The sequence below is a fragment of the Cherax quadricarinatus genome, chromosome 19, assembly GCF_038502225.1.
Source record: "Cherax quadricarinatus isolate ZL_2023a chromosome 19, ASM3850222v1, whole genome shotgun sequence".
Lineage (NCBI taxonomy): Eukaryota > Metazoa > Arthropoda > Malacostraca > Decapoda > Parastacidae > Cherax > Cherax quadricarinatus.
The window spans coordinates 25401854-25422197 of NC_091310.1; the positions used below are offsets into that span (position 1 = coordinate 25401854).

At 39.0% G+C, this 20344-nt stretch overlaps 1 protein-coding gene across 4 annotated transcripts in view; it reads left to right on the forward strand.

Moving 5' to 3' along the window:
* The window catches only part of Usp32 (Ubiquitin specific protease 32), a 290375-nt gene that overhangs the window by 156973 nt on the left and 113058 nt on the right, over positions 1 to 20344 (forward strand). For all 4 annotated transcript variants that reach the window (XM_070086560.1, XM_070086561.1, XM_070086563.1 and 1 more), the window contains 2 exons: positions 16118 to 16292; positions 16619 to 16770. In XM_070086560.1, coding sequence (XP_069942661.1) covers positions 16118 to 16292; positions 16619 to 16770 — 327 coding nt within the window. The remainder of the gene's footprint in view (positions 1 to 16117; positions 16293 to 16618; positions 16771 to 20344) is intronic.

Sequence of the window (20344 nt, forward strand, 5' to 3'; positions counted from 1 at the left end):
AGTTTGCACTTCACTTTCACCTCTGACAATTTTTTCGCTGGCGACGGTCGACCCATAAATATATTCCATGTATTATGCACTATATTCACTATATTTCTTATGAAATGAGAAACAGTCATTCGGTACAAAACACGACCCACTGTGTGGTAACACCTATAGGCCTAGTTCACTGGGTAACTCTTTCCAGATTCATTCCTCTCTGATCACTCGTATATATTTTAGTTTACTGATTTTACTGTGTTCCTCACACTGGTCTAGACTGGATATTGTGGTATGGGGTATATGGTGTTTTTATGATTGAATATGGTAGGCCTGAGTGGCTGCCTGGCAGCACTGCCAGACGTATGGCACTTCTCTCATGCCACCACATGTTAATTTAAACCACTTCCATTATGTTAATCACTATCCTTGTGTTGTTCCACTGACAATTTAGGTTCACTAGGTCTTTCTATTATGTCTCGGTATCCTAGTCTATTCGTTATATGTGGTAACTCAAACTTTTGTGTATCACTTGTCACATGTCAACACCAGGGCAAATAGATTGACCCACCACTACCACACTTTACTATTATTTTTTATTTTATTTCTTTTTATTTTATCACTGTGCTGTACATTTGTTATCTCAAGGATATACACTATACATGTATTCATTCAAGATACACTTTTCTTTTCACTGCACTATACTGGGATCATTGTTTTATTATTCACATGGCAGCTAGGCCTATGGTAACTTTCCCCTGCACTTCCATGAAAAATTTATTTCATGCTTAGTAGAGATAACGAGAAAACACTTCACACAGTAGGCTTATGCCTTTACATCAATTGTATGCTCAATTTTTGTATACAGTAGGGCCCCACTTACACGGCAGGTTAGGTTCCAGGCTACCTCCTTAAAGCGAAACTCGCCGTAAAGTGGAACACCCTTTTTTCCCCCTTATAAATGCATACAAATACTAGATAACAAGTTTACACTATCATATACAGGAAGGCCCCGCTTTACGGCGTTTCACTTTACGGCGTTCCGCTAATACGGACATTTCAAATTATGACCAAAACTCGCTATACGGCTCCCCCCACCTGACTTTCTAATACGGTCACCGTGCCCCACCCTGTTTGTTTACATTCTCCATGAGCTCAGTAAGCACTAAGTCTCTCCATTTTGTCTGGAAACTCCAAAATTTCAAATGTTTTTAAAAGTTATTTCATATTTTATATATACTCTGATAATTATACTTATGTATACCTGTACCTAAATAAACTTACACACTGTGCTGGCATGCAGGTACACATTAAAATTGGTAAGTGTCTTATGTCCCCAGACGTCATATTAGTAATGATAATAATAATCATCGAGTCATTTAAATGTCGTATATTACGTTAATATACACATTTTCATTAATCCATCCATGATATTTTTTTCAAAATTATATAATAAACACGATGCATAACATATAAATAAGATAAATACACCCCACAGTAGAATAAATAAACATAAATGTGAGATGTGGTAGCAGACGACTTGCACAAGTGACGCCATATTAGAAATGATAATAATAACAATACTCACCGAGTCTCATTAACCCTTTGACTGTTTCCGACGTATAAATACGTCTTACGAGCCAATGTTTCTGACGTATTTATACGCACAAATTCTAGCGGCTTCAAATCGCGCGCCAAAGGCCTGGTAGGCCTACACGGGAGAGAATGGGTCTCAGTGGTCGGTGTGCACCCTGTGAAAAAAATCTGGGACCTAGCGGTGCATTGTGGGAACGCCATGTTGTCAGTCCATTTTCACCATGCCTCTCGGTAAGAAGTTCCTCACTCCTCGGCGGATTGGAGGTCTTTTGTTCCCAAGTGATAGCTCTAACAGCGATGAAAATGTCAGTGACAGTGAATTCAAGGGTTTTCAAGTGAGTGTTACCGAAAAAAGTGCCCAGGATAACGTAAATAGTGACGAAAACCCAGATGACCCACAACCTTCGACCTCTGGTGCTGTGCCGGCTTGTTCACATTCACCTTCGCCTGTACCAGGACGAAAGAGGAAACTATTTGGTCGTGTACAACACCCTGATGATAGCAGTGATAGTGATAGTGATTTCAAGGTCATTGAAAGCAGTTCTAGTGACAGTGAGAGTGAATATTCCCCAGTGAAGCGCCAGTATGTACGACGTAGCATGCGGTCTGGTAGTGTTTCATATGTTGTTCCAAGGGGAAGGAGAAACTCTGGGAGCACATCCCGTGGCCCAACACCACGACCTGATAGTGAAGATGACGATATTGTAACGATGGGTATGAATGGTGACAGTGAGGGAGGAGGCAGTGGTGGTGATAGTGAGGGTGGCACGGCCCATGTGGCACCATCACCGGGCCACGCTACTAGCCACGCGGCTGACTCAGCAGAACAACCAGCCTCACCCTACCCCACACTGCCACAACCTGCACCACCACAACCTGCACAGCCACAACCACAGCCACAACCACGGTACAATATCCAGACCCCACCAGCAGACCGCATCTGGGATTGGCAGGACGGTGACGAGTTTGTTCCCAGTCCCCATGACTTTGATGAAACACAAAGTGGAATAAAGCCATCTTGTCCACTTGGGAACAATGCCAGTGAACTGGACTGCTTTGAGTTATTCTTCGATGAACCCCTGATGGACATCATTGTCAGGGAAACCAACACATACTGTGAATACACCATGGCAAATACAATTCTCTCACCAAAATCACGGCTACACAAGTGGAAGGAGACAACTGTGGCAGAGATGTACCTGTTTTTTGCCACAATAATGCTTATGCCACATGTGTATAAGCACACTGTCACCACATACTGGACAACAGATCGCCTGATTTCAACTCCAGGTTTTAGTGACATTATAGGTGTCAATCGTTTCCTGATACTGTTGCGTATGTTACACTTTTCAGACAAAACCAGGCCTGACAGAAGCGACAGGTTATATAAGATAAGAAATGTGTTTATGTACCTGAAACAAAAGTGCTGCATGTATTTTTATCCCTTCAGGAAGCTTGTTATTGATGAGTCCTTGATTTTATTCAAAGGAAGACTCTCATTCAAGCAATATATACCAAGCAAGAGGAAACGCTTTGGTATAAAGCTATTTGTACTGTGTGATTGCAGAAGTGGTCTTGTTTTAGATATTATTGTGTACACTGGCAGTAATACTTTGAGAGATACCATGAAGTTATTGGGTATCTCTGGTGATGTGGTTCGAACAATGATGGAACCATATCTTGGTAAGGGGCATATGTTATTTACTGATAACTGGTACACAAGCCCCTTACTCAGTGATTTCTTGCGAGTGAACTTGACAGACGTGTGTGGCACAGTGAGTGGTAATCGCAAACATATGCCAAGGTTCGACGCTGGCACTCGCAGAGGTGAGGTGCAAGCCTTTGCTGCCAATGACATCATGGCATTTCGGTGGCATGACAAACGTGATGTCACATTGTTGACATCAGTTCACACAAACGAAATGGTACCCAGTGGCAGGGACAACAGAGAGACCAATGAACCCATTCTAAAGCCTGCAGCTGTCATGGACTACAACCTCAATATGCGCTTAGTGGACAAATGTGACATGCAGATTGGGTTTGCAGACTGTGTACGCAAGAGTTATAAGTGGTATATCAAACTTTTTTTCCATCTTGTTGATATCTCTATGCTAAATGCTTATAACATATACAAGTTGAAGACCAACAAAACACCAAAATATGGTGAATTTTGCCTGTCAGTAATCAGACAAATAATTGCAAAGTACAAAGGACCAACTCCTGCAATAGACCAGCGCCCACAGACGTCATCTCGTTTGAGGCCTGGTGATCACTACCCCATACAACTGCCTCCTACTACTGCCAAGAAAAATGCTCAGAAGAGGTGTTATGTATGTATGCATACCACAAAACGCCCACAAACACGCAGAGACACTCGTTTTATGTGTGAGGAGTGTGAAGTGCCCCTCTGCATATACCCATGTTTCAAAGAGTTCCACAAGCTGCAGCAGTTCTAGGAACGTGCTTAGTGACTGTACATATGTATATATATTATGGAACAATAGTAATAAACATTGTTTTGTATTGTTTGTTTGTGTAAACAAAGTGTATACACAAACTAATAGTGATAAAGTTTGTTCTGTTATTGTGTTGTAAATAATGAGTGTATATTTGAACAATGCACCTTACATTGGTCTCACAGGCCACATAAGTTACCTGGAAAAGAAAAATATTGAAAAATGCAAGAAACCTTTGAATTAGAGTAAATAAAAGAATACCGGGTGGGCGGCAGTCGCCGCTGTTGCCATACGCACGTCGATTTCTGCAAACTTTGCGGCTCTATATCTCGGTAAGTACTGATGGCAAAAATTTTTTTTTAGGCTTAAAACACTAGTAAAAATATTCCTAACATTTTCATAAGAAAAAATAATTTTTTTTTTTTTCGAATATTTGGCGACATAGAATGACAGTTTCAGAGAGGGCCCTGAAACAGTCAAAGGGTTAAATGTCGTATATTACGTTAATATACACATTTTCATTAATCCATCCATGATATTTTTTTTTAACCCTTTGAGGGTCGACAGGCCCTCTCCGAAACTCGTTCTCAGGGTCGGCCAAATTTAAAAAAAAAAAAAATTATTTTCTCTTATGAAAAGATAGAGAATCTTTTCCCGATCATAACGACACCAAAAGTTTGAAATTTGATAGAAAACTTACGGAATTATGCTCTCGCAAAGTTAGCGGTCTCGGCGATGTTTACGGATCGGCGATTTTGCCCACTTTGAGCCCCATTTTCGGCCAATTTCACTGTACTAGTCGACAAAAAACATGAATATTTCGCTAGAACTCCATTTTTTCTATCGAATGGGTGCAAGAAACTACCCATTTATAAATTCAACTATCCAGTACAGAGGTCAGAATTTAGCAATTTTGCCAATTTCACACAAATTTCAAAAGATGCCAATTTCGGAATAGGGTCCAGAATAAACAAGAAAGACATTCCTGGCACTAAAATGACATTTCCTCTAGTCATTAGTCACGTCTCAAGGCCCCTCTTATATTCTTTTGCTTTCCACTTTGAATTTTTATTCTCACAAAAAATATAAGATTTACTGTTATGCAGACTACTGCATTAGTGTAAAAAATGGTATAAATATTATTGGTGCACTTGTGAAAGAATATTAGACTCACCAGTTGACGTGTATTGCACGCTTGGCACGATTTGTTTACTTTTGAAGTTTGGTAAAAATCGAACATTTCTGCTACTTTGAGCTCAATTTCAAGGCACCTTTCATTGTAAAACCAGTCAAAATCATCTCAATTTCAGTAATATGTCTTCCATTCTATAAAATGAGACCAAGAAAACTAGAATACAACAATAAATACCATACGAAAATACACTGCAAAGTCGCTGATTTATTAAAAAAAAATGGAAAAAGTTTTCTTTTTCTCATTATGCACTGTGTGCTGCAGGATTTTTTTTAGACTGTGCACACTGACCACATAGACCCATTCTTTCATATGAAGGCCTACCAGCTTTCTCCCACTAGATTTGAGGTCGCTAGAATTTATGAGTACTAGTACGTCAAAAACCCCTACGCGTAAGACGTACTAGTACGACGAAAACCCTCAAAGGGTTAAATTATATAATAAACACGATACATAACATAAAAAGATGATAAATACACCCCACAATAGAATAAATAAACATAAATATAAGATGTGGGAGCCACATAACTTGTACAAGTGACGGCAAGAATAACATTTTCTCTAATCTAACATAAGAGAAAATGTGTTACTGGGGGTAACTGTAGAAAATTATTCCTTTCGTATGTATGTAAGTTTATTCAGGTATACACAAATACAGTTACATAGATTATCATACATAACAACATACGTGTAGAGAACCTAGGATAACCCAAAAAAGTCAGTGTGACTTATTTCCATTGCCTTCACTCAGAGCTTCATTTCTTCTCAAAATGATGTTACATGAGAATGGGAGTGTTCTTCTTTATTAATTCTACCGTATCAATGTAGAGACAACCTGTACACAATGTAACTTGTACACAAACCAGACGTGTACACTTCGTTTGTTTACAAAACTTACCTTCGCCTGGTTTGTTTACATAACTCTGCGCCTGCCCCCTCTCATGTACTCATTCTTTCTCTCTCTCATTTATTCGTTTTATCTCATTTACTTACTCCTGACCCTACATTAAGACTACAAATATTTTAAGGTAAGTAATGAGTGAACTGTATATACATTTTATCGCTCTGGGATGCTTAAATATCATAGAATAGTATGTGTGGGTGGGGTGGCCTGGTAAGGTAGCCTGGCTATTACCATACGTACCACACTTGATTTCTTACAATAAATACTACTTGTCTCGCCCTAGATTAAGACTATAAATATTTTAAGGTAAGTAATGAGTGCACTATGTGTGTATTGTACTTTTTTATTGTTTTTTGATGCCTGGTTCTATTGCTAACTTAATATATGTTAGTGTAAACTTGTTATCTAGTGTTTGTATGAATTTATAAGTGGAAAAAAAGGGTGTTCCACTTTACGGCGGTAGCCTGGAACCTAACCTGCCGTATAAGTGGGGCCCTCCTGTATTAAGTTAGCAATAGAACTAGGCATCAAAAAACAATAAAAAAGTACAAAACACACATAGTGCACTCATTACTTACCTTAAAATATTTATAGTCTTAATATAGGGCGAGATGAGCAGTATTTATTGTAAGAAATCAAGTGTGGTATGTATGGTAGTCAGTCAGGCTACCATGCCAGGCCAACCCACCCACACATATATTCTATGATATTTAAAATTAAGCATCCCAGAGCGATAAAATGCATATACAGTTCACTCATTACTTACCTTAAAATATTTGTAGTCTTAATGTAGGGTCAGGGGTGAGTAAACGAGATAAAACGAATAAATGAGAGAGAGAGAGAGAGAGAGAATGAGTACATGAGAGAGGACAGGCGCAGAATTATGTAAACAAACCAGGCGAACGTAAGTTTTGTAAACAGAGTGTACACATCTGGTTTGTGTACAAGTTACATTGTGTACAAGTTACATTGTGTACAAGTTGTCTCTACATTGATACAGTAGAATAAATAAAGAAGAACACTCACATTCTCATGTAACGCCATTTTTAGAAGAAATGACGCTCTGAGTGAAGGCAATGGAAATAAGTCACTCTGTCTGACTTTTTTGGGTTATCCCAGGTTCTCTACACATATGCTGTTATGTATGATAATCTATGTAACTGTATTTGTGTATACCTGAATAAACTTACATACATACGAAAGGAATAATTTTCTACAGTTATCCCCAGTAACACATTTTCTCTTATGTTAGACTAGAGAAAAATGTTATTCTTTCCGTCATTTGTACGTACAAGTTATCTGGCTACCACATCTTATATTTGTTTATTTATTCTGTTGTGGGGTGTATTTATCATCTTTATATGTTATATATCGTGTTTATTATATAATTTTGAAAAAAATATCATGGATGGATTAATGAAAATGTGTATATTAACGTAATATATGACATTTAAATGAGACTCGGTGATTATTATTATTATTATTATTATTATTTCTAATATGGCGTCATTTGTGCAAGTCGTCTGGCTACCACATCTCATATTTATATTTATTTATTCTACTGTGGGGTGTATTTATCATCTTTATGTGTTATGCATCGTGTTTATTATATAATTTTGAAAAAATATCATAAATGGATTAATGAAAATGTGTATATTAACGTAATATACAACATTTAAATGAGACTCGGTGATTATTATTATCACTACTAATATGACATCTCGAGATATAAGACACTTACTGATTTTAATGTGAACCTGCATGCCAGCACAGTATGCAAGTTTATTTAGGTACAGGTATACATAAGTATAATTATCAGAGTATATATAAAATATGAAATAACTTTTAAAAACACTTGAAATTTTGGAGTTTCCAAACATAATGGAGAGACTTAATGCTTTTGGATCTCACAGAATGTAAACAAACAGGGTGGGGCGTGGTGACCGTATTAGAAAGTCAGGTGGGGGGAGCCGTATAGCGAGTTTTGGTCATAATTTGAAATGACAATATTAGCGGAACGCCGTAAAGCAGGGCCCTACTGTACTGTGATTCCCTGCACCTCAATGCTACCATCACTCATTTTATTACCTATGACTATAGTAAATACTCATCCGTTATTTTCACTTCTCTGAACCTCTGGCAATAGTTCGCTAGTGCCAGTCGCTTGTAAATATTCCCATATACTAAACCATATATTTTATGCTATACTGGGGGATAATTAAGATTACTCTTATTTACAATTTATTTCACTATGTCACTGCATATATATATCCTTGTCACCTGCTATATTACTTATAGATAGTTCAATATCTGTTTGTTTATTTCCACTCGTGTCGACATCTGGCAATAATTCGCTAGTGCTGGTCAGGTCTATTACCACAGTAACCGTGACTCCACCGGCACTCTCCATATGACACTGTAATCCATATTTTTCTGTTTAGTGTTCCCTGATATTCCTTTTATGTTGGTTCAAAGGAGTATATGCACTTTATGGTTGCACACGCTTATTTCCCGCCCTCTGTTCTCCCTGGGACTATCAGGAAACACAATTTTTGATGGAGCTCAACCGCGTGTGACTTCCCCTCGTACTGTGACCTGTAACAAATTTGAAAAAAAATCTAAGGCCAGTAGGGTGTACACAGTGTATCATGGTTAACTACTCAGGGGATGATTGCCTGATGCAATAGTATACCTCACTAGCAGATGTGAACAAAGGAACCAGAAGCTGCTGTTCTAGCACTGGCTTCCCTACCAGCAAGCAGGGTGTGCAAGTGGTTCAAAGATGACTTATTCAGTCCATATTTATTACAATTTCATGATGCTATCAGTGGAATTCAGCCAAAAAACACACTAGGTATATAACCTAGGATAACCCAATAAAGTCAAACAGTGTAAATAATTTCTATACTTTGATGAATATTTTACTCGAAACTAATTGTAAGAGTATAAGTATTCCTTATACATAGCCTTAGAAGACCAAAATACATGTGGACCCTCGAATTTCATAATCCCTTTTCTGTGTGTAAAACTATAGTTATCCTCTATAAAATGTATTTTTTGTTTATATTTCCCATAAGAAATAATGTAAATCCAATTAATTCATTCCAGACACCCAAAAATATTAACACAAAATACATTAGATGGAGAATAACTATAGTTTTACATTCAGAAAAGGGATTATGAAATTCGAGGGTCCACTGTAGTAGAAAAAATATAGTAAAATAATGTATATATGCTGTATATATAATCCTGTAAAGCCAATCAGAATTACTTACTTCCATGTTTTGAAGTGTATTACACTCTGAAGCATTTGTAATGTTATAAATATTCCTTGTACATAACCTCACAGGACTAAAATAGTAAATAGAAAAGAAAAACCAGTCGTACTGTATATATACCGATTATTCCCAAGTGAAACAATGTTTGAAGTGCTAAAATTCCTTGAAATACATCAAACATTATAAAATTAAAAGCAATTAACCCTTTGACTGTTTCGGCCGTATATATACATCTTACGAGCCAGTGTTTCAGATGTATTTATACTCAATAATTCTAGTCCATGGGGAAGTGGAAAAGAATCTTTCCTCCGTAAGCCATGCGTGTCGTATGAGGCGACTAAAATGCCGGGAGCAATGGGCTAGTAACCCCTTCTCCTGTAGACATTTACTAAAAAAGAGAAGAAGAAAAACTTTATAAAACTGGGATGCTTAAATGTATGTGGATGTAGTGCGGATGACAAGAAACAGATGATTGCTGATGTTATGAATGAAAAGAAGTTGGATGTCCTGGCCCTAAGCGAAACAAAGCTGAAGGGGGTAGGGGAGTTTCGGTGGGGGGAAATAAATGGGATTAAATCTGGAGTATCTGAGAGAGTTAGAGCAAAGGAAGGGGTAGCAGTAATGTTGAAGGATCAGTTATGTAAGGAGAAAAGAGAATATGAATGTGTAAATTCAAGAATTATGTGGATTAAAGTAAAGGTTGGATGTGAAAAGTGGGTCATAATAAGTGTGTATGCACCTGGAGAAGAGAGGAATGTAGAGGAGAGAGAGATTTTGGGAGATGTTAAGTGAATGTATAGGAGCCTTTGAACCAAGTGAGAGAGTAATTGTGGTAGGGGATCTGAATGCTAAAGTAGGAGAAACTTTTAGAGAGGGTGTGGTAGGTAAGTTTGGGGTGCCAGGTGTAAATGATAATGGGAGCCCTTTGATTGAACTTTGTATAGAAAGGGGTTTAGTTATAGGTAATACATATTTTAAGAAAAAGAGGATAAATAAGTATACAAGATATGATGTAGGGCGAAATGACAGTAATTTGTTGGATTATGTATTGGTAGATAAAAGACTGTTAAGTAGACTTCAGGATGTACATGTTTATAGAGGGGCCACAGATATATCAGATCACTTTCTAGTTGTAGCTACACTGAGAGTAAAAGGTAGATGGGATACAAGGAGAATAGAAGCATCAGGGAAGAGAGAGGTGAAGGTTTATAAACTAAAAGAGGAGGCAGTTAGGGCAAGATATAAACAGCTATTGGAGGATAGATGGGCTAATGAGAGCATAGGCAATGGGGTCGAAGTGGTATGGGGTAGGTTTAAAAATGTAGTGTTAGAGTGTTCAGCAGAAGTTTGTGGTTACAGGAAAGTGGGTGCGGGAGGGAAGAGGAGCGATTGGTGGAATGATGATGTAAAGAGAGTAGTAAGGGAGAAAAAGTTAGCATATGAGAAGTTTTTACAAAGTAGAAGTGATGCAAGGAGGGAAGAGTATATGGAGAAAAAGAGAGGGTAAGAGAGTGGTGAAGCAATGTAAAAAGAGAGCAAATGAGAGAGTGGGTGAGATGTTATCAACAAATTTTGTTGAAAATAAGAAAAAGTTTTGGAGTGAGATTAACAAGTTAAGGAAGCCTAAAGAATAAATGGATTTGTCAGTTAAAAATAGGAGAGGAGAGTTATTAAATGGAGAGTTAGAGGTATTGGGAAGATGGAGGGAATATTTTGAGGAATTGTTAAATGTTGATGAGGATAGGGAAGCTGTGATTTCATGTATAGGGCAAGGAGGAATAACATCTTGTAGGAGTGAGGAAGGGCCAGTTGTGAGTGTGGGGGAAGTTCGTGAGGCAGTAGGTAAAATGAAAGGGGGTAAGGCAGCTGGGATTGATGGGATAAAGATAGAAATGTTAAAAGCAGGTGGGGATATAGTTTTGGAGTGGTTAATGCAATTATTTAATAAATGTATGGAAGAGGGTAAGGTACCTAGGGATTGGCAGAGAGCATGCATAGTTCCTTTGTATAAAGGCAAAGGGGTCAAAAGAGAGTGCAAAAATTATAGGGGGATAAGTCCGTTGAGTATACCTGGTAAAGTGTATGGTAGAGTTATTATTGAAAGAATTAAGAGTAAGACAGAGAATATTATAGCAGATGAACAAGGAGGCTTTAGGAAAGGTAGGGGTGTGTGGACCAGGTGTTTACAGTGAAACATATAAGTGAACAGTATTTAGATAAGGCTAAAGAGGTCTTTGTGGCATTTATGGATTTGGAAAAGGCGTATGACAGGGTGGATAGGGGGGCAATGTGGCAGATGTTGCAGGTGTATGGTGTAGGAGGTAGGTTACTGAAAGCAGTGAAGAGTTTTTACGAGGAGGATAGTGAGGCTCAAATTAGAGTATGTAGGAAAGAGGGAAATTATTTCCCAGTAAAAGTAGGCCTTAGACAAGGATGTGTGATGTCACCGTGGTTGTTTAATATATTTATAGATGGGGTTGTAAGAGAAGTAAATGCGAGGGTCTTGGCAAGAGGCGTGGAGTTAAAAGATAAAGAATCACACATAAAGTGGGAGTTGTCACAGTTGCTCTTTGCTGATGACACTGTGCTCTTGGGAGATTCTGAAGAGAAGTTGCAGAGATTGGTGGATGAATTTGGTAGGGTGTGCAAAAGAAGAAAATTAAAAGTGAATACAGGAAAGAGTAAGGTTATGAGGATAACAAAAAGATTTGGTGATGAAAGATTGGATATCAGATTGGAGGGAGAGAGTATGGAGGAGGTGAATGTATTCAGATATTTGGGAGTGGACGTGTCAGTGGATGGGTCTATGAAAGATGAGGTGAATCATAGAATTGATGAGGGGAAAAGAGTGAGTGGTGCACTTAGGAGTCTGTGGAGAGAAAGAACTTTGTCCTTGGAGGCAAAGAGGGGAATGTATGAGAGTATAGTTTTACCAACGCTCTTATATGAGTGTGAAGCTTGGGTGATGAATGTTGCAGCGAGGAGAAGGCTAGAGACAATGGAGATGTCATGTGTGAGGGCAATGTGTGGTGTGAATATAATGCAGAGAATTCGTAGTTTGGAAGTTAGGAGGAGGTGCGGGATTACCAAAACTGTTGTCCAGAGGGCTGAGGAAGGGTTGTTGAGGTGGTTCGGACATGTAGAGAGAATGGAGCGAAACAGGGTGACTTCAAGAGTGTATCAGTCTGTAGTGGAAGGAAAGCGGGGTAGGGGTTGGCCTAGGAAAGGTTGGAGGGAGGGGGTAAAGGAGGTTTTGTGTGCAAGGGGCTTGGACTTCCAGCAGGCATGCATGAGCGTGTTTGATAGGAGTGAATGGAGACAAATGCTTTTTAATACTTGACGTGCTGTTGGAGTGTGAGCAAAGTAACATTTATGAAGGGGTTCAGGGAAACCGGCAGGCCGGACTTGAGTCCTGGAGATGGGAAGTACAGTGCCTGCACTCTGAGGGAAGGGTGTTAATGTTGCAGTTTAAAAACTGTAGTGTAAAGCACCCTTCTGGCAAGAAAGTGATGGAGTGAATGATGGTGAAAGTTTTTCTTTTTCGGGCCACCCTGCCTTGGTGGGAATCGGCCAGTGTGATAATAAAAAAAAAAATAATAAATAATAATTCTAGTGGCTTCAAATCAAGCAGGAGAAAGCTGGTAGGCCTACATGCGAGAGAATGGGTCTGTGTGGTCAGTGTGCACTGTATAAAAAAAATCCTGCATCACGCAGTGCATGAGAAAAAAAAATTCTGACGGTGTTTTTGGATTAAAATGCCAACTTTGAGGTGTATTTTCGTATAGTATTTATGGTTGTATTCTCTTTTTCTTGATCTCATTTGATAGAATGGAGAACATGTTACAGAAATAGCGGTGATTTTGATTAATTTCACGACAAAAACGACCTTGAAATTGAGCTCAATAGCGGAAATGTTTGATTTTTACCAGTTTTCAAGAGTAAGCAGATCACACCACACGTCCAATACACGTCAACTGGGGAGTCTAATATTCTTTCACTAGTACACTGATATTATTTATACCATTTTTACAGTGATGCAGTGGTCTGCAGTACAGTATGTATTCTATTTTTTGTGTGAATAACAAATCAAAATACAAAGCAAGAGGGGCCTGGAGACGTGACTAATGAACAGAGGATATGTTATTTTAGTGCCAAGAATGTCTGCATTGTTTATTCTGGACCCTATTTTGAAATTGGCATCTTTTTTAATTTGTGTAAAATTGACCAAATTGCCAATTTCTGACCAGTTTATTGGGTAGTTAAAATTGGTAAATGGGCAGTTTCTTGTACTCAGTCGATAGAAAAAATGGAGTACTAAAGAAATTGCTGAGAGTTTGGTCGACTGGAACAATGGAATTGGCCGAAAATAGGGCTCAAAGTCGGCAAAATCGCCGATAAGTTTACCATCAGGAAAAGATTCTCTCATTTCATAAGCTTTTTTTTTTTTTTTTTTTTTTTGACATAGAATGACAGTTTCAGAAAGGGGCTTGTGACAGTCAAAGGGTTAAAGAAACTAAAATAATTTGTAAAAAGTAAACATCGCTGGCACATTAACACCACTGTTGTCAGTTAGGGATAATTTTTTAACCTACTTCAACACACCAGAAAATTGCATTTTTTTTTTTTTTTTTTTTTTTTATATTTTGCTCATTTTGGTCTTACTCAGTTCAGAAACACAAGCTCTATCAATCTGTAGGAACTTTTTTTTTTCTTCAAAATCTTTTCCCATATACACAGAATTTTTTTTTCAGTGTCTCCCACAGTTAAAGGGCTAAATAATGAGATAAGGAATTCAAAGATAGGAAAAAATATTTTCAGATGTTGTTGAATATACATGTAGATGAAATTAATTAATAAATTTTGTAAAGTAAAAGCACACAAGTGCAACTAATGTGACATTTTATTGTGGCAACGTTTCGCTCTCCAGGAGCTTTGTCAAGCCGGCTTGACAAAGCTCCTGGAGAGCGAAACGTTGCCACAATAAAATGTCACATTAGTTGCACTTGTGTCCTTTTACTTTACATATTGTCGGTAATTCTACCAACATTATTACAATAAATTTTGTGCTTGGAATGAGAAGGAATCTTTATCCATTTAAGTGAGGAGCTAGAGTGAGTGAAACTATAACATTTAAAGTGGGAAAGGCAGCTGGAGTGGCTGAGATTAGGAGAGAGACTGAGAGTAGGTGGGAATAAAATGTTAGAGTAGTTAATGCATTTGTTCACTGGCAATATGTATGAAAGGGTTTACAGAGAAAATGGGTTCCATGAATCCCTTGACAAAATGCTGCCTTGCTCACACTTCATCAGCTCATAAAGTCCCAAAAACCACTTGTCTCTAATCACTCTTGTCTGATACACCCACACATGCTTGCTGGATGTCTAAGCCCCTAGTACACAAAACCTTCTTTTCCCCCCCTCCCCCCCTCCCTCCAACCTTTCCCTTCACTACGGATTTATACACCCCCAAATCATCCTGTTGTGCTCCATCCTTTCTAATTGTTCAAACCAGCTCAACAATTGTTCCTCAGCCCTCTGGATAATATTTTTAGTAACCCTGCACCTCCTCCTAATCTCCAAATTACAAATTCTTTGCCTAATATTTACAGCACACATTCCCCTCAGACATAACATAGCCACTGCCTCCAGCTGCCTCTTCTCTGCAATATTCACAACCCAAGCTTCACACCCACATAAGAGTGTTGGTACCACTATGCATTTCCCCCTTTTGTCTCCATGGATAACATTCTTCATCTCCCCTCATCAATTCTTTAGTTCACCTACTTTTATTCTTGCCCACTTTGATGCCTGTTGCTCATATTTCAACTTGTTTTCAATCTTTACTTACTGTTACTGTGGTTCTCTGTTAGTACCCAGTCTCTTCACATGAACTAATCATATCATTAAACTAGATAATCAAAATCTTATTTATGCCACTCACCCTCTTTCCTCTGATTTTTATCATATTTCCTTATACTAGTTCTGCATAATCGAAAGATTATTTTCTTAATCTGTTTTTTATATCCTTATCCCACTATACTTTTCTCTTCAATTTTCTTGCTTTCCCCTTAGTTTTTTTCCACAGCTTCTGTATCAGTTACCTAAATGATCCTGTCATTCACTGAGCACCTCTGCAAAGACAGTGATTATGTATGAGTGATGGTTTAAGTGTTGAATGATGATGAAAGTTTTTTCTTTCTGGGTTTTTTTCTTTTTGGGTCACCCTGCCTTGGTGGGAAATGGCTAACTTGTTAAAAAAAAGAAGTAAAGACAGTTTAACAAATTTTGTACTGCCAGTATGAGCATTGCTCTACTGGTCATTTTTTAGTTTCTCATTATTTATTATGTAATGAACAGTCTTCTTACTGTATTATACATTAACCAATTACAGAGTTATCTAAAATGTTCAACACCCTCCCTCCCATTCTCATCATGTGTGTGTTATTGTTATGTCATTTATTTGTAAACAGTGCTATTGTTGCATAGCATTCCAGACATTTTTCTAAGAAACATTTTCATTCACATACATTTTACTGTATCTCACATCTTCATCCTTCTACTTACCAACTCTAGCATTAAAGGACATTTATGGTGTTATTTCAGTCTATAACTGAATTAGTACCTATAATTATCGATTGCATGTCTCACTAGAGTTTGTGTAATTGTATTACTCTTTTACATTACAAATAGATGAGTATTTTTTGTTTTTACAGGCTTGGGAGAATCATATTCTAAGGAACAAATCAATAATTGTCGACCTCTTTCATGGCCAGTTGAAGAGTAAGGTTACTTGTCGAGTTTGTGGAAATGAAAGCGCAAGATTTGATCCTTTTACTTACCTAACACTGCAGCTGCCCATGGAGAGTTTTGTATATTTAGAGGTTATAGGTAAGCAGTCTAATTTTTTGATTACTAAATTTATGTAAAACTTGCAGATACCTAATGCTCATTCTCTGTCTACTGAATGAGGAAACTATAATACATTATATGTTTTGACCTAAGCATCTTCCAAATAGAGGCCAGAATTCTTTCATCATTCATCGCAGTTTACTTAAAACTATTATTCACAGTAAGATTTCATATAAAAAAATCCAGTTAATATTTTTTTAAATCTGGCTTTAGGGAATTTCTGGGTTGGAAGGTACCAGATTTGAGATCTTTTACTTATACATTATAGAAATTTATTCCTGTTTATGCATATTATTATTTTTCAGTTGTTAAACTCGATGGTAGTGTTCCTGTGAAGTATGGGCTGCGATTAAATAGTGACAGTCGCTATTATGATGTAAAGCAGCACCTTCACATACTTACTGGTATACCCCCACATCAGATAATGCTCAGTGAACTGGCAAATGCTCAGATTAAGGTAATTACCATTTGTGTATAACATTATGAGCAATGATGTTTAAAACCAATGTGTGGTGTGAATATTAAGCAGAGAATTCAGTGGATAAAGATTTCAAGATAGTGTAAGGATATGAAAGTTATTCATAAGGTTGTTAAGGTGGTTGTTAAAAGGCCATCCCAGGAATGATTGAGAGGAGGATGTGAAGGCTTTAAGTGGTAAGAAGTTTAGCATTTTGCTAAATCGCTATGTGACAAGTAGTTTTTAGTACAGTGGACCCCCGACATTCGATAAATCCGACATTCGATGCATTTTAACTTAAAAATTTCGCCTCGACATTCGATGGAAAACCCGACATTCGATACGATTCGTACGAGACGTGTCCACGTGTGGCCTGAAGTGCCCCTTGTGTGCCAGTGTTTACAAGCCAGCCAGTGTGCGCGCATCTAAGGATACATTCGGTACATTCCATATTATCCATATTATCACTGTTTTTGGTGCTTGTTTCTGCAAAATAAGTCACCATGGGCCCCAAGAAAGCTTCAAGTGCCAACCCTTCGAGAAAGAAGGTGCTAATGACTATTGAAATGAAGAAAGAGATAATTGTAAAGTACGAAAGTGGAGTGCGTGTGTCGGAGTGCATGATGATTTGGTAAAGAAATTGCCTGCAACTAGTGGTGATGTGAGTGAAGTTAAGGCCAGCAAAGGTTGGTTTGAAAGATTTAAGAATCGTAGTGGCATACACAGTGTGGTAAGGCTGCCAGTTCAAGTCCTAATGGAAGGGGATTCTCCTTCTAAACACTAACACCATCCACACTCTCCTCTCCCATCCCATCAATCATCACCAGATCTTCATTAAAGGTAAGTGTCAATTATTCTATTGTTATTAATCTGTTGTTATTGTAATTATTCTATTGCATTAAACTTAATATTTCATGTGGTAAAATTTTTTTTTTCATACTCTTCGGTGTCTTGCACGGATTAATTTGGTTTCCATTATTTCTTATGGGGAAAATTAATTCGACTTTCGATATTTTCGACATTCAATAGCTCTCAGGAACGGATTAGTATCGAATGTCGAGGGTCCACTGTATTTGACATATTGTTAGAGTATGAGCAAGATATTATTAGTGAAAGGAATCAGGAAAATGTGCTCGCCAAGACTTGGCCCTTTAAGGTGAAAAGTGCAATACCTGCATTATCAGCAAGGAGTGAGGATGTTGCATTTTTGAGGGATCATTTGAATTGTGATGTCTGGGCAAGACAGCTCTTAAATGAATGATGATTTTTTTGGCCAGCTTACCTTTGCAGGAGACATTTATTAATTAGGTATCCCAGAAGGGAGACCTTTAACCCTTTGAGGGTTGGTCACGTACTAGTACATCATTGCGGCCAAGGTCAGTCACGTACTTGTACGCGTAAATTCTAGCGCCTTCAAATCGAGCAGGAGAAAGCTGGTAGGCCTACATGTGAGAGAATGGATTTGCATGGTGAGTGTGCGCAGAATGAAAAAATTTGGGCACCCAGTGGTGCATTGTGGGAATGCCATTTTAGTTCACCTTGTCCACCATGCCTCGCAGTAAGAAGCTCCTCACTCCTCGGCGAATTGGGACTCTCTTGTTCCCAAGTGACAGTTCAAATACGGATGGAAGTGTCAGTGAAGGTGAGTTCCAGGGTTTGACGAGTTTGTGTCCGAGAATAATGAACATAAGAGTGGTAATGGTGATGAAAATCCAGACGACCCTCAACCTTCCACATCTGATGCTGGGCCATCTTGTTCACGTTCAGTTGCACCAGAATGAAAGAGGAAACTTGTACAGTGGACCCCCAGTTTACGATATTATTTCATTCCAGAAGTACAGTGGACTCCCGCATACTGCACGCATCGCATACCGTACAATCCGCATACCGCTCGCTTTTTTCGCAAAAATTTTGCCTCGCATGCCGCCCAAAAACCCGCTCACCGCTCTTCGTCCGAGACGCGTCCAATGTGCGGCCTGAGCCACGCTCACATGTTCCGCCGGTGGCATTGTTTACCAGCCAGCCTCCGCTGTAACATCCAAGCATACAATCGGAACATTTCGTATTATTACAGTGTTTTTGGTGATTTTTTCTGGAAAATAAGTGACCATGGGCCCCAAGAAAGCTTCTAGTGCCAACCCTACAGCAATAAGGGTGAGAATTACTATAGAGATGAAGAAAAAGATCATTGATAAGTATGAAAGTGGAGTGCGTGTCTCCGAGCTGGCCAGGTTGTATAATAAACCCCAATCAACCATCGCTACTATTCGTGGTACAGCTGCTGCTGCTGCTGTACCACCGTCAGCTGCTGCTGCACTGTCAGCTGCTGCTGCACTGTCTGCTGCTGTTGTACCACAGTCAGCTGCTGCTGCTGCTGCTGCTGTAGTACCGTCTGCTGCTGCTGTAGCATCGTCTGCTGCTGCTGTAGCATCGTCTGCTGCTGCTGTAGCATCGTCTGCTGCTGCTGTAGCATCGTCTGCTGCTGCTGTAGCATCGTCTGCTGCTGCTGTAGCATCGTCTGCTGCTGCTGTAGCATCGTCTGCTGCTGCTGTAGCATCGTCTGCTGCTGCTGTAGCATCGTCTGCTGCTGCTGTAGCATCGTCTGCTGCTGCTGTAGCATCGTCTGCTGCTGCTGTAGCATCGTCTGCTGCTGCTGTAGCATCGTCTGCTGCTGCTGTAGCATCATCTGTTGCTGCTGTAGCATCGTCTGCTGCTGCTGTAGCATCGTCTGTTGCTGCTGTAGCATCGTCTGCTGCTGCTGTAGCATCGTCTGCTGCTGCTGTAGCATCGTCTGCTGCTGCTGTAGCATCGTCTGCTGCTGCTGTAGCATCGTCTGCTGCTGCTGTAGCATCGTCTGCTGCTGCTGTAGCATTGTCTGTTGCTGCTGTAGCATCGTCTGCTGCTGCTGTAGCATCGTCTGCTGCTGTTGTACCACCGTCAGCTGCTGCTGCTGCTGTAGCACCGTTGTTGGTGTGGCTTATTGAGAATACCAAGAAACAATTAACCCCAGAGGATTTGCCACCCAGGATAACCCAAAAAAGTCAGTGTCATCAAAGACTGTCTAACTTATTTCCATTGGGGTCCTTAATCTTGTCTCCCAGGATGCAACCCACACCAGTCGACTAACACCCAGGTGAACAGGGAAAAATGCCTGGAACTAGTGCTCATATTGGTGAATTTAAAGCCAGCAAAGGTTGGTTTGAGAGATTTAAGAATCGTAGTGGCATACACAGTGTGATAAGGCCTGTTCTGGAAGAAAATGCCAACCAGGACCTACAGTACTCAGGAGGAAAAGGCACTCCCAGGACACAGTGTCTCATCAGTCATTGCTGCATCTTCAATAAAGGTAAGTGTCATTTATTCTTCATTTAGTAGAGTAGTACATGCACAATATATATTGTGCATGTACTACTCTACTATTGTGCATGTATCCTTCTCTTTGTGTGTAGGAAAATGTATATTTCATGTGGTAAAAATTTTTTTTTCATACTTTTGGGTGTCTTGCACGGATTAATTTGATTTCCATTATTTCTTATGGGGAAAATTCATTCGCATACCGAACATTTCGCATAAC